The sequence below is a fragment of the Terrapene carolina genome, unplaced genomic scaffold (assembly GCF_002925995.2).
Source record: "Terrapene carolina triunguis isolate 2854851 unplaced genomic scaffold, T_m_triunguis-2.0 Scaffold229, whole genome shotgun sequence".
Taxonomy (NCBI): Eukaryota; Metazoa; Chordata; order Testudines; family Emydidae; genus Terrapene; species Terrapene triunguis.
The window spans coordinates 3116217-3131559 of record NW_020664580.1 but is presented as its reverse complement, the minus strand read 5'-3'; the positions used below and the strand labels follow the sequence as shown (position 1 = coordinate 3131559).

General features: G+C 42.7%; 1 protein-coding gene across 1 annotated transcript in view; it reads left to right on the top strand.

Moving 5' to 3' along the window:
- The window catches only part of TEX10 (testis expressed 10), a 116034-nt gene extending 101985 nt beyond the window's left edge, over positions 1 to 14049 (top strand). The window contains exons 13-15 of the mRNA XM_024193603.3: positions 7728 to 7909; positions 11548 to 11758; positions 13911 to 14049. Of these exons, the coding sequence (XP_024049371.2) occupies positions 7728 to 7909; positions 11548 to 11758; positions 13911 to 14024 (507 nt within the window). The 3' untranslated portion in view covers positions 14025 to 14049. The remainder of the gene's footprint in view (positions 1 to 7727; positions 7910 to 11547; positions 11759 to 13910) is intronic.
- Positions 14050 to 15343: the final 1294 nt, after the last annotated feature.

Below are 15343 nucleotides of genomic sequence, written 5' to 3'. Positions count from 1 at the left end.
AGGTTCTTACCCACGAAAGCTTATGCTCCCAATACTTCTGTTAGTCTTAAAGGTGCCACAGGACCCTCTGTTGCTTTTAACCTTTTCTTGTAACTGTTACTCTTTGAAATGTGTTGCACATGTCCATTCCATGACCCTTCCCACGTCCCCTCTCTATTGGAGTCTATATGGGAGAAAGGAATTAACAAGCGTCAGGGGTAGCTCCACCCTTTATGGCTCTGTGTAGTGGTGTGAGGCAACAGAGGTCACTTGTGCCGCCCCGACAGGTACTGCTGAGGGAAAAATCTCTGACAACTGTGAGTGAAGCATGCATGCATCTATAGTGCAATGGACATGTGCTACACATCTTGGAAAAACAACAGTTACAGGAAAAGGTTGGTAACCATTTCTTGTGGCTGAAATATTCCTCCATAACATGAAACATACCTAGACTCTATCAGAGAAGTTTGAAGCACAACTCAAATATAGGAGGATTCTGCTATCAGGGAAATATAGTTTAAGCATTTGAATGCAGGAGTTCTCCTGTGTGGAAATGTTCCATGCAGTACATTCGTCAATGCTCTGTTTTACTTGAATGTTTACTTGATCCGTTTTCCTGCTCTTTACTGAATCTTCTCCACTGTTTTGACATTCTGTACTGGAGTGACCAGAACCTGTGCCCTTTGCTCTAGGTGCCTCTGCTAAATATTGTGCTCAATGCTTTATTCTTCCTTTATTGGTTCCTATGTGTATTCCACTGTGGGTAAACATGTGCTTCATTATCTTGAGACCAGTGAATTCTTTCAGGTATTGTCAAGGGGTCCACACCTCTACTCTCCTTGTGCTCCACAACAAGGGTAAAAGGGTGGACCAGACCAACCACCTCTCCAGTTCCTTCTTACCACAGCATGGTCTGGATTGGAATCCTCCAGTGTCTGGAGTGACACTTTCTCTTCTTTCTGTAAATATTATTCGACCTTTTTTGTTGTTAGTGTTTTGCTAAAATTCCCTAATTAGTGTTAAAATCCTCGCCCTGGGGAACACTCCTAGCGTTCCTGGTGTGGGACTTAGATTATGCCCAGCATATTGGGCTTCAAAAACTGCACCTCCTGTCCCTGCTCCTTTTTGGTCACCAAGGACCACTGTATTGCCTCTGCTGCTTCAGAGAAACTCATATTCTGCCCAGTGAACATCCTGAAAGATGATCCCTCACTCTCACAGATCTTGGGAGACAGACCAATCCTCGCTTACAGACAGCCTCCCAACCTTAAGCAGATACTCACCAGCAACCGCACACCATACAACAAAAACACTAACCCAGGAACCTATCCTTGTAACAAAGCCCGATGCCAGCTCTGTCCACATATCTATTCAAGTGACACCATCATAGGACCTAACCACGTCAACCACACCATCAGGGGCTCGTTCACCTGCACATCTGCCAACGTGATATATGCCATCATGTGCCAGCAATGCCCCTCTGCCATGTACATTGGCCAAACTGGACAGTCTCTACGCAAAAGAATAAATGGACACAAATCTGACATCAGGAATCATAACATTCAAAAACCAGTGGGAGAACACTTCAACCTCTCTAATCACTCAGTGACAGACTTGAAGGTGTCAGTTTTGCAACAAAAAAGCTTCAAAAACAGACTCCAAAGAGAGACTGCTGAACTTGAATTAATATGCAAATTAGACACAATTAACTTAGGCCTAAACAGAGACTGGGAATGGTTGGGTCATTACACTAATTGAATTTTTCCCCCCCATGTTAAGTTCTCACACCTTCTATGGGTCATCTCGATTATCACTTCAAAGTTTTTTCTTCTGCTGCTACTGATAGCTCATCTCAATTGATTGGCCTCTTACAATTGGTATGCGTACTTCCACCTTTTCATGTTCTCTGTATGTATAAATATCTTCTGTCTGTGTGTTCCACTCTATGCAGCTGAAGAAGTGAGCTGTAGCCCACGAAAGCTTATGCTGAAATAAATTTGTTCGTCTCTACGGTGCCACAAGTACTCCTGTTCTTTTTGCCCAGTGAAGTATCTGTTGCTCTTTTCCCAGCGGCGTATGGCAGTCAGAAGAGCTTTGCCTTTGGAAGCACCTTATAGAGCATGCCATGAGACCCCAGACAGGCCCGGGCCAGGGAGAGCCCCCTGTACAGTCCCCCTCGTGAGAGTAAAGGGCACTGTCTTAAACATAAAACCAGATCTTCTCCTAGACTCACTAAGAGGAGAGATCCCTCCCTGTCAAAGTTGGTTGAGCCTTTACACCCAAGCCATAAGGACTCAGGTCCTCCTAAGCCACATGGTCATGTTCAAAAGACGTATAGGCGCAAGACTCCTTTGGTACCAGCCTCCGCATTGACTTTGACACTGACTGCGGTGCAACCTAAAATGAAACACTGGGATTCTAAGGAACAGGAACTGCCAGTATCATCAAAAACCGTGCGGTCGGAGACTCATTCAGTGACGGTACTGTCGTGGCCCAATGAGGAACTGCTGTCTACACCTACTCTGATGGTATGGACTGACAAGACACAACTTCTGAATGTGCCAGTGACTTATACTAGTCCAGACAATATCTTTGTCCTCCCGGACCCACGATCTCTCTTGATACTGGAACTGATCCTCACCAGGGAGATACAAATGTCTGCAGGAATCTAGGACTCTGGAAAAAACCTACACCCATCCCATCCTCTATCCACAGTTTCCTCTCATTGATGCTGACAGCACCACAGATGGAGCTGGATCCGACCTTTTAATCGTTGAGAAAGTCAGATGTACCAGTGGAACTGCTTCTCCACTACCTAAGGAATTCAGCCCAGATAGGGGATTGAGAATCTCCTGGAACCTGGTTTGGACACCCAGGAAAGAACTTGCTCCTTGGGACCAGTGTGTACCCAATGCCACCACAACCCGCCTTTTGATTCCTCATGCTGACCTTATTTGGGACCCTTACGCATGTTACTTGGAATCTGTCATTCCAACAGGTAGTCTTATTACCATTCTCTTCCAAGATGTCAGTCTGAAACCTCTGAGCCCACAGAAGAAGGGGAAGATGAGCTGGATCTGCCAGTTCCGCTAGGCTCTGTCATGGTATTGTCCTAGTCACCTAATGAAGCAGTCACTCCAGCCTCTGCACCTCCCCCAGATGATTATAGACCGTTTCAGGAGCTGTTATGGAGAGGCGGAAGAACTCCAGATCTCCCTAGAGGAGATCCAGGACCCTCAGCATAAGCTCCTGGATATCCTGCAACCTTCAGGTTTGAAATGTAAATGAAGTCATTAGAACTGACAAGCGTTGTGTGCCACACACTAGCTACATGTGTCCCCCCTCCAAGTGGTCAGAGAAGTGATTCTTTGTCCTGGCTAAAGGAGGGGAGTTCTTGTTGCCCACCCTGTTGCAAACTCCTCAGTGGTCTAGGCGGCCATGCAAAGAGCCAGACAACACCTAAGGGACATCCCTGCAGATAAGGAGGCCAAGCGTCTCAGACTTCTGGGAAGGAAGATGATTACATCTATCAGCCTGCAGTTTAAAATCTCAAACTATCAGGCCTTTCTCACCAAATACAATTTCCTGAATTACTCTAAGTCCCTAGACTTTAGGGACAAGTTGCCCCAGGAGGACAGGGCTTAGATTCAAGCCCTTATTGGTGGGGGCAAACTATTGGCCAGAATCTCTTTTTATAAGCTGCAGTCAGTGCAGCTGATACGGCATCAAGAGCAATGACAGCCACTATTGTAATGTGACAGGAATAATGGCTGCACTCTTCGGGGTTTCAAAACACTGTATTACCTTTCTATGAGACTCATCTTTTCAATGAGAGGATGGACAAGTGTTCGCACTTATTGAAAGACTCAAGGGCAATCCTCTGTTTCCTGGGCATATATACACTTGCCCCAAAGATAAAATACCTTTAACAACCCTACAAACCAAGGCCTTGCCTCAATCCTTCTATCACCAGTGCTCCTAAGAGCCACCCTGCAAATGACAGAAAATGTAGAGTCCAAGATACCTTGTGCTTTCTACTTCAACTATGGCTACTCAACTTTACATTCCAGCCAAGGGATATTTTTGACAACTTTTAGAGAGTTGCAAATCCGTATCAATGCCATCGCTACCTAATTCTGAGATCTATTTGGGGGGGCTGGTTGCAAAATTTTCCCACAATTGAGTAGCATTAATAGACAAGTGGGTTCTGGATATCATCCGTTCTGGCTATACCATCAAGATTCTCTACCCACCTCCCCCAAAACTCACTTCCCTGTCCCTTTTCAGGGACCACTCTCGTGAAAGGCTCCTCCTTCAGGAGGTAGTGTCTCTTCTCCAACAGGGAGAAGCATCGTATATTTATGCATTGCCATTTGCTAGACTCCTCCTCCATTGCCTAGAGGCTTGGCTCCAAACATTGTATAGACCAAGCAAGCACAGCATGAATACTATAGTGATAATTCCTTCCCAGGTGAGGGTCTCTCTGGTATGGTGGAGTGACCCTGGACATGTGTCCATGGGAGTTCCCTTTCTAGCCCCTACACCAGACAAAATGATAATTACAGATGCCTCTCTGATGGGCTGGGGAGCCCACATGTACAATCACACAAAGCAAGGCACTCTGACACCTTGGGAAGCTCAAATGCGCATCTTCTGGAACTGAGAGCGGTACGAGAAGGTTGGAAAACATTCCTGCCATTCATACTATCCCATCCCATCCTGATAATGTTGGAAAACATAACTGCCCGTTTCTATGTAAACCAGTAGGAAGGAGCATGCTCCGTCCCCCTCTGCATGGAAATGGTGTATACAGAACCACATCATCCTATTGGCAGTGTACTTCCCAGGTACCCAGAATTCACTGGCAGACAGCCTCAGCGGGCATTTCACCATCAACATGAGTGGCAATTATATGATTCAGTAGTAAACAGTATCTTCACTCATTAGGGAACCCCCAAGAAGTGCAACATATACTGCTCCAAGGGAGCTCAGAGTCAGCACTCCAGGGTGATGCTCATCTCCTACCTTGGACTGATCACTTCAGTTGTGCCTTCCCTGCCAGCCACTACTATGTCAGGTTCTGCAGAAGATTTGACTAGACAAGTCACAAGTCATCCTCATTGCTCCCAGATAATTCTGATTACCAAGCCTCCTACAAATGTCATCCCATCTGCCCATCAGCATTTGGACCTTACCGGATCTTTTGACCCAGAAAAATGGTAGGGTTAGGAATCCCAAACCTGATGCTCTTTATCTCACAGTTTGGTATATGGATGGATGTCGAGCCTATAATGTTCCTGCTGTGAAGCTGTGCAAAACATTCTTCACCAGAAAATGTTACCTAGCCAAATGGAAACATTTCTCTGCCTGGGCCAGCAAAACCATGAGACAGTCCAAAATAGCAGGAATATCTGCTATCTTCCTACTCTTAAAATGACAGGCCCTTCCCTTAGCTCACTGTGGATTGACCTGATAGCGATTAGCATGTGTCACCCACCATCAGATGGTTACATAGTCTCTTCCTACCGCCAATTTGGCCCACTCACCCCTTTGAGTGAGTGGTGTTGCGACCTGTTGCACAGGGTTGCAACACCACTCAAATTTGGCCTGGCCACCCCTCTATCTGGCATAACAGAGGGGCAGCCGGGCCATATTTGAGTGGCATTGAGACTCCATGCTCCACGTTGCAATGCCATTATTAGAAGACTCACCGCTCCTCCCTTAGAAAGTTTGATGAGCGGCACACCTCCCTGTTGAGACCTCTGTTCTAGCGCAAGCAGAAGTGATGGGCTTGATGCAGAAATAGGGTGATAATCTAATGAACCCTCTGGCCTTAGAATCTATGAATAACTGTCTTCTATACACATTGAGAGTCAGGATGTTAAATTATCTATCAGATGTAACAAACATAAAAAATCAGGTGTATGCAATAAAATATTCTTGGAATCTCCCAAGTGCCAAAGACTCAGTCAAGAAATTAGCTGATCACTTCCCAGATATAGAGATGCATGATTGGCTAAAACTGATATTTACCATCTGATTTGAAGGAGAATATTTATTTCAGCATAAAGCATTTTGTACAGAAAGAATCAGTTCTTCAAGCATTATCTGTGTGGATCCCCACTCTTTATAAATGCCTCAGTGCGCATGAAATTGACATTTTCTGCTTAGCAGTGTCTGCATCCAGGCTACCTAACTCCTTATGCCCCTAAACAAGGGTATAAAAAGGGGACAGGCTACCTAGCAGTAATTCCTGCTTGCTGTCTGCTGTAGTTAAAAGGAAACACACCCCATTCTGTTGCTCTTCCATTGGCATTTTTTAAAGGAAAATAACTTTTATAAATAAATGCCATCTTATTTATGAACTTTCCAGCTGTCTTTGTTCTCATTCTCATGATTTCAGCAGTTAAGCCTATTTAGCAGATTTCCTCTCCTGTCACTTGAGACACTCTAATACTGAAGTTAGCTATATTAAAATCACCCAGAAGTCCTATTAACGTATTTGGACCGTATCTCTTTCTTTTGGTATAGTGACTACTATTTTTACGCTAATCCTTCGCTTTAACACTATTCATGAAGTTTAACTCGATGCTCCGTTGTGTTGCAGGACTGGATCCTTTGTTAGTCTCTTCACAGAGTAAACCAGTTGAGGGTTCTTTGGGGCATATGCAGTAGATGGGATGATTATTCAACTCCCCTTTTAAATCTACTTTGTGGGTCAGCGATCTGAGAACTGAATATAAAGTAAAGTTTATTATTTGCCAAAACTAAAACATCTTTTGAGTCTCTTTCCTGCTGAGCCATGTAAACAAACCACAAATGAAGGAAGCTTCGTTTCCTTTTTAGTTATGTTTGAGATGAGTGCTGTATGTGTGGTTTGCCCTTCCCTGTTGTTTGGGCTACCTGCTTACTATCTCTTCATGTTGCCAGCGGTCATAGGACATTGGAAGATTTTATAAAAACTACTGTAATTACTGATAAATGAACATTAAGTTCCTATTTGGCTATACAGAGATGTGTAGTGAAGGAAATTTGTGTCTACTCTTTACTGGTGACCTCAAATGAAAATTTCTCAAAGCATTATGGATCCAGACTCGTACCCCAGATTAGTGCTCTTCAATTTGATGTTGGATCCTGTTGTTTCGCTTTGTAGGCTGGGAACACTGCAAGAGTTTGTTTCTGTGTGTGGCCTAGGTTCTGTGCTCAAGAGTGACCTGTCTACATTAGGCAGCAGTGCTCATGGGTCCAAGTGAGTCCTGTCTAGTCCTTGATGGGAGAAGTGGTGGCTGTGATGCAGGGCTTTTGGATTGGGAAATTTCAAGTGGAAGAAAAATAGGGCTTCTTGTGAAACACGGAGAACTTGTTCACCCCCAGCCAAGAAAAGCAACACCAATTGGCCATTGCTTTTGTTTTTCTGATCATCTTTGCTTTAAATCCTTACCTTGAGCTGGAATAAATGTTTGTTTAACTAAACGTAATAAATGTAACATTGCTATATGGCATATTGTATTTATTATTACTGGATATTTAGATTTATGTTAATATTTTGCCTTCAGTTTAACATAGGAGTTGCTTCCCAAGGGAAAAATGAGGGCAATTTTAAAAAGTTGTTGAAAGTATTAATTTGCATAGGAGGGTAAGTGATTTTTTTGTGATATTCTAGAAGAGAAATGTTCTACTCTAGCTGTGTTTGTATACCAATAAAAGACTGTTTCTATCAGAGATAATGAACTTGCTTTGTCTCCTAGGTTGGACTGGCTGTAATACCTGATAGCACAGCTGGATCTGTTTTGTGTGCCATAAGTAAGCTCCTGGATCAAGCTTGCATCCTTAGTGAAAATCTACACAAGTTTCTAGCCTCTTGCTGTTATAGTCTTCTTTACTTCCTGTTAACTTTAGACAAAGAGGATGCAGAACATGTGCGGAAGAGGTAATGCTTGTTGTAAATGACAGAGAATTTCTTTAATTTAACATCTATGTTTGAATACTTGTGACTTGTTTCACTTTGTGCTTTGGCCCCTATTCATGCTTATTCTGAAATAATTGTTGGATTTAGGAAAACCCCACCATATGTACGGTTAGCTGGAATTATAAAAAGTTATTTCAAAGCTTTTGCTTATTATAGTTGTTGTAGGTTATGTCAGAAAACAATATTATATCTTGGCTCTGGAAAGGTAGGCATTCATACCTTAATCTTTGGATTTAGCCTTTGGTTCATTAGGAACAGTGAAAGTGTCACTTAAAATTCTTGGATTTAGAAAGTCATTGTTCTAAGACACTGGTGCTTTTAATTAGTCTATACGCTTAACTAACTAGAATATTGAGCTTTAGCAAAGCTTCTCAAACATGATTTTATAGAATTTGGAAATCAGTTTGACTAAAAAAGGCTAGATATATTTAAACCACGCAAGTATGTTTACCATTGTAGATGGAATGTATTTTTTTTTTAAAGAAACAAGATAGATAGTACCTCATCTTTTATTTGTGAAAGAGACAAGTTGTAATGGATGAGGTTGACTATCTGTTTGGGGTGGATATCTGAGGGCTGTCCATTATCGTGTAGATATCTGGGGCAGGCAGCGATGCTCTCGTTGTGAGGGATGTTGGTGTATTGGGAGGTGACATCCATCATGGCAAGGGTGGTGTTCTGAGAAAAGTTGTTAGTATTGCAGAGTTTCTGGAGAAAGTCAGTTGTGTCCTGCAGGAATCTGGCCCTTTGTGTGGTGAGTGGTTTTGAGCATGGTTTCTATGAGTTTTGATATTCCTTTAGTAAGAGTGCCATGGCCAGATATGGGTCTGCCTGGGTTCCCTTGATTATGTATCTTGGTAAGCATGTAGAAGGTCCTTGGGGTAAGGGGGGGGGGTGAGGTTGTAGAGTTTCTGTTGGAGTTTTCTGGAGAAGGATTTGATGATATCTTTAAATTCCTGGCTGAATTGTGGTGCGGGGCCTTCGTTGAGTACTTTGCAGTAGGTGGTGTCGGAGAGTTGACGATTGGCCTTGTTAATGAAGTCATCACAGTTGAGGACTATTATAGCACACCCTTTGACTGCTGGTTTGATCACTATCTGCGGGTGGTTGGATTTCAGGGACTATAGCTGTCCTCTCAGTAATGGAGAGATTGTGTACATGTTAACCGCTGTACAATAAAGAGAAGAATTGTTTTCATATCAAATGGTTCTTAGTTGGGCTGTCAATTAATTGCAGTTAACTTACGTGATTAACTCAAAAAATTAATTGCGATTAATCGCACTTATAACAATAGAATACCAATTGAAATTTATTAAATATTTTTGGATGTTTTTCTACATTTTCAATATTGATTTCAATTACAACACAGGATACAAAGTACACCATGCTCAATTTATATTATTATTTTTGATTACAAATATATGCACTGTAAAATGATAAACAAAAGAAATAGTATTTTTCAATTCACCTCATGCACGAACTGACGTGCAATCTCTTCATCGTGAAAGTGTAATTTACAAATGCAGATTTTTTTTGGTTACATATCTGCACTCAAAAACAAAACAGTGTAAAACTTTAGAGCCTACAAGTCCACTCAGTCCTACTTCCTACTTTCAGATGATGAAAATGAACATGCATTGGTCCACACTGCTTTGGATTTTTATCGAGCAGAACCCGTCTTCAGCATGGATGCATGTCATCAGCATGGACGCATGTCCTCTGGAATGGTGGTTGAAGCATGAAGGGACATATGAATCTTTAGCGCATCTGGCACGTAAATATCTTGCAACGCCAGCTACAACAATGCTATGTGAACTCCTGTTCTCACTTTCAGGTGACATGGTACACAAGAAGCAGGCAGCATTATCTCCTGCAAATTGTAACCAACCTTGTTTGTCTGAGTGATTGGCTGACCAAGAAGTAGGACTGTGTGGACTTGTAGGCGCTAAAGTTTTACATTGTTTTATCTTTGAATGCAGTTATTTTTTTGTACATAATTCTACATTTGTAAGTTCAACTTTCATGATAAAGAGATTGCACTACAGTACTTGTATGAGGTGAATTGAAAAATATTTTTTTTTGTTTTTTACAGTGCCAAATATTGGTAATAAAAAATATACAGTGAGCACTGTACACTTTGTATTCTGTTGATTGAAATTAATATATTTAAAATGTAGTAAACATCCAAAAATATTGAAAATAAATGGTATTCTATTGTTTAACAGCGCGATTAATCGTGATTAATTTTTTTAATTGCTTGACAGCCCTAGTTTTTAGTTTTAGAATTTACATTAAAAACTGTATGTAGGACTTACCATATATACTCAATCATAAGCCGGTTCATTTATAAGCCGACCCCCCCCCAAGATGGATAAGTAAAAGTGGAAATTTTTATATAATCTGTTCATAAGCCGACCCTGTAATTCGGGGTCAGCAAACTTTGGCTCGCAGGCCATCAGGATAAGCCACTGGTGGTCTGGTGCTTCTCTGGTTTGTTTACCTTGCGCGTCTGCAGGCACGGAGGTAAACCTAAGTAAACAAAGTGTCCCGGCACGCCAGCTGCTTACCCTGACGGGCCGGGACAGCAACTGGTGGGGAAATTTTTTGAGGGGAGAAGCTGGGGGTCAGGGGAGTAACCCCTGTGACTACCCCCCACATGACCCCACCCCATCCCGGGACCCCCTCGCGCTCTCCATCCCGTCCCTTCCCATCTTATCTGGGGAGGGCCAGGGGAGGATGTCTCTGGTCTGGCTGGAGCTGCTCCGGCACGCTGGGCAGTGCGGCCGCAGCCTGCTCCGGCAGGCCAGACTGGGCAGTGCGGCCGCAGCATGTTCCAGCGGCACGGCCGCAGCGTGCTCCGGTGCTCGGGTGGCACGGCCACAGGCCGCTCTGGGGAGTGGGGCTGAGCAGCACGGCTGCAGCCTGCCAGCCCCGGAGCTGCAGCTGCTTCGGGGGCTGGGGGGAGAGCAGCGTGGCCAGAAGTGGCCCCACCTCTTCTCTTCTGGCTGTGCTGCCTCTCCTTGCTCCCTCTGTTGGGGGGAGGGGCTGTGTCCCACCTCTCCCTCTCTATACCCGTTCATAAGCCGACCCCCGTCTCTGGTGCTTCCCTTTTTTACTAAAACAATTTGGCTTATGAATGAGTATATACGGTAGTTATTATTTTATGATTGATAAACACCTTGTGTCCCTCTCCCTGCTAGTTTCTTGTGCCTTTTAAACACACACAGTAAAAGTTACTGTCTTTATCTCTCCTTGGTTGGGGAAGGGGTCTAATTACCACCATAAGTTAACACAAAGGCTTCCTCAATATCAGTAAGGTCCAGGAGTGGATGTAAATTTTATTCTCCTTTACTTGCTGTATGACCCTTGTGGAATATTGTTGTGTTTCTCGAATACTCCTTCATGTGGATTCACTGCATCCCCATGAATTGCCATGTGTGTATAGTTGAAAACAGACTATCAAATCTATCAATCTTAACTTCATGGACACCTTGACTTGTGCAGATAAGGATATGGCCTGGGAGCACACTTTCCACACACTTCTATTCTGCGCTTGAGAAATTGCCAACTGTTAATTGCTTGTTATTTCCTCTCCCCAGGGACACGTTATGGGGATCGTGTATTTCAGTGCTAGCTCTCGTGCCACGAGTGTTTAGGTTGATGCTGCAGAGTCTTCAAGTGAGCAGGGCCTGTCGGGAAGAACTGCCTGTCATTGGTCAGTTGTTGCGTTTGCTAATGCAGCATGGACAGCTCAGGAGTCACATGGTGACAAGTGAACTTCTTGTGCAACAGATTGTCAAGGATATTATGGTATGAAATTATTTTTTTCCCAGAAGACTTCAAGAATATCTTATTCTAGCAGTGAGAATAAACCTCAACAACCCTAAGTTGCACACAACACTCATTCAAATCACATACAAAAAAAAGGCGGCCAGAATGTGGCTTGTGAAGTCCAAATTTTGGTCCATAGCTGCCTTCTGTATGCCTTGACAGGGCAGCCCACAGAATAGGGGGGCTACCTGTCTGAACATGTGCTACTTATCAGTGATGATCCTCACTGGCTGCTGTGTCATGAGGCATTCTCTGGGAATGCCAAAGGTGTGCAGTACGCCACTATCAATCAGTGTCAGGAAGGCCATTCCATTGCTGCTGTGCAGATTTCTCTGCTTAGGCTCTCACTGACAAGGAAGACCAACCTCTAAACTGGTAGCCATGGGGAACACTATCCAAGTAAAGGGGCCCTGGACACCAGAATCTATTCAGTGGCAAAATGCATCTGAGGTTGGTTATTTTTGTTACAGACAACCACTTGATGTAGAAGGGACTTCAGTGAGGGAGACAAACTAGGGTCAATCCATGAGTTTACACTAAAACAGTAAAACATTTGACATTTGTGAAAAATGAGGAACCTGATAGTTTGTCACTGTGTTATAGAACAGCATCAAATTGGAACAAACTTTCCTAAAATATGTACAGCCACACTTCACTACCTGGGTGGGGGAGAAAGAACAGAGACCCAGCACGAATCAGTGAGGCCTAATCTTGAAAGAAGGGCAGTTCATGTGGTGTCAGGCTTCCTGCTGTCTAATTGGGGAACATTGTGTAACCCCAAAACATGACCGTTCTAACAGGTGCAGCACTTACTGCTTCTGTTTGCTGAGTGGGCTGCAGCCAGGATTTCTCAGCAGTATTACTGTACTTGTTTTGGGACTGTTGATCTGAAAAGCAGGTGTCTCAAATAGGTTACTTGTTTTGATGGAGTGGGTTAGGATGTCCTTTAGCTTTAAAGCAGGAGGGCAAATGTGGCTTTTTTAGACTTCAGTAGGTGGCTCCTTGAAAAGCCACAGCCTATGCATTCCCCCAGGCCTATCATGTCCCCAGGAGCCAGTAAGGCTGTAGCTGCACTTAGGGTGGCGTGTAGAGTACAGGGAACTACACGTGTAGCTAAACACCACAGTGAAAGGCAGGTTGTGTACTTGTCACTGCAGTGTGTAGCTACACCCGGCAGTGAAAGGCTCCAGGAGCAGGAAAGGCTCTGACAGCTCCAGGGAGCTGCTGGAGCCTTTGCCTGCTGCTTCCCCACTGCCAGAGCCTTCCCTGAGATGTGGGAGAGACTGCTTGGGCATGTACTGAGCCGAGTAGCACTCTGCTCTACTCACCTATACCATGTCTCACCATCCACACTGCTATGTATACCTATGCTAGCGGGGCATGCTGTGTTACTTTACACACCACCCTAAGTGTAGATGTGCCCTGAAAGAGCCTCTGCCATATTCTATGAAGAGAAGATGACAGACTTGGCTTCTGGTGTTTAACACCATGGTATTTAAACCTGCTCGGCCAGTGGCTGTGGTGTTACACTCCCTGTTGGCTTAACTAGCATGCTAGAGTGTTGTCTACCCTAGAGCTCTCTGTGGATCATCTAGTGGTAGCCCTGGTGAGAATGTTTTTATAAAACTCCTTACTGTAGACATGGCCAGTGAGTCTTCCTACTGTAGTAGAGCCTCAATCATTTCCACTAATGATTTGGAAATGCATTGTAAATTGCTGAATTGGAACTAAGCAAACAAACAGGATTTAAATAGCATAGAGACTGCATCATGGTACACTCTGAAATAGCAAGTGAACCACACTTATCAGATAAATTCACACACCCTTCATAGTATCATAAAAATGATCTGTAGCTGATTTTGTAAAAAGTAATGAAGTCTTAATATTATCATTATACTAGAGTACTGTCTCTCTGCTAATGTTTCTTGAACTCCAAATGATGGCTTCTCCTTTTCTCAATAATTACGTGGTGTTGTAAATGAACAAGGTTCCTCTGTATTTGATTTCTTGTTTGCAATAGAATGTCTGGTTAACTGAAAATATCAAGCCAACTACTGAAGCTTCATGAGTAGTACTATTAGTTTATTGGGTCACATGTGTGGTTTACAACCTGTTTCCTTTTTGCCTCCAGACATTGAAGAGTGGTGAAGTCCAAGAGCAATGGCTAACAGACCTCCATTACTGTTTCAACATATATCTTGCCACACATCCACAGGGACCCGGTGCTATTAGCACAGAATATTGAAGAAATGAACATTGTACATCTGCTTTAAAGTGTTTACTTCCATTTAATTCTGAAAGGAAAATGTTGGGACAATGTTTGTTACAAAAAAAATTTAAGTGGAACTTAAATAAAAATTTTTTCATAAAATCTGTTTGTACTACATTACTTTGGTCTTGAAGCAAGAAAGTAACATTGCAGTGAAAGTAGTTTAGGTAAGACTGTTGACTGCAGGAGAGGATACGCTGAGGACAATCCCAGCTGTTGAAGTGAAAATATTAAATGCTGTCACTGTGATGTGGAGAGAATCTCCTTTGTTTATTGGATTCTTGTATTGACTCCAGTCATTTTCCATTATTTATAATAATATTTAAATGATTTCATTGTGTAATATACAATGCAAAAATACTACTCATGCTTTTTAAGGTGGAATAACAGTATTTTGGATATTTATTGAATATAAAAAATAGAAATGTAGTAAAGAATAAAGTCAAAGTAATAATATACAATATGCTTAGGACAAAAGTAAGAAAAAAAGAACATGTTACATAATTTTTTTCTTAAAAAATATGTCCACCAAAGTGATCCCCTTGTCTGCCTTTCAGTTTCACTAGCGAAGTCAATGGGAAAACTCCAGCTGACGTCCGTGGGAGAAGGCCCCATGGTGTGCGTGTCGAGATAAAAACATTTCATGACTATTTCACTAACAAAGAAATTTACTTTGTTTTGAGGGGAGAGGGTGAAGTGGTGAAATCCTGGCCCCACTGACTTCTATAGGGCCAGCCTTTCACCCTAGAAACTTAATAATTAACATGGTCCTTTCTTTCAGTCACTATTTCTACCATGACGTTAGTATCTAACAGTGAGCTCAAACACAATGTTCCTCTTTAGTGAAGAATCCGAGCACACAGGTTGCTGTTGAGCAGATGCACTCATTCCTAGTTGAGGCTATACTTTCTGTTCTGCATAGATTTTCAGATACTTATTACAGGTAATTGCAAAGCTTTTGGTACTCTGAATTTGGGGTGAAATGAGAGACAGTGACAAAGATTTTCTAAAATAGTTAACCCTTTAATATAACTGGCTCTGCCCATCTAATTTGTGATTAGAGCAGTTTGGAAAAAATGATTTCAGTCCCACAGGAAATTCCAATACTTTGGCATTTGCTTTCATCCCAAAAAGTAAAATCAAATTTTTGTGGGATGTAAAGTTCTGAGAAACTTTGACTTGGAAATATCGAAACAAAAACGTGCAACATTTTTTGACTAAAATAAAAAAATTGACAATTTCAGCCAAAATGAAATTGACGAAGGGCAGCCATCTAAAAGATCGTAAATACAAAG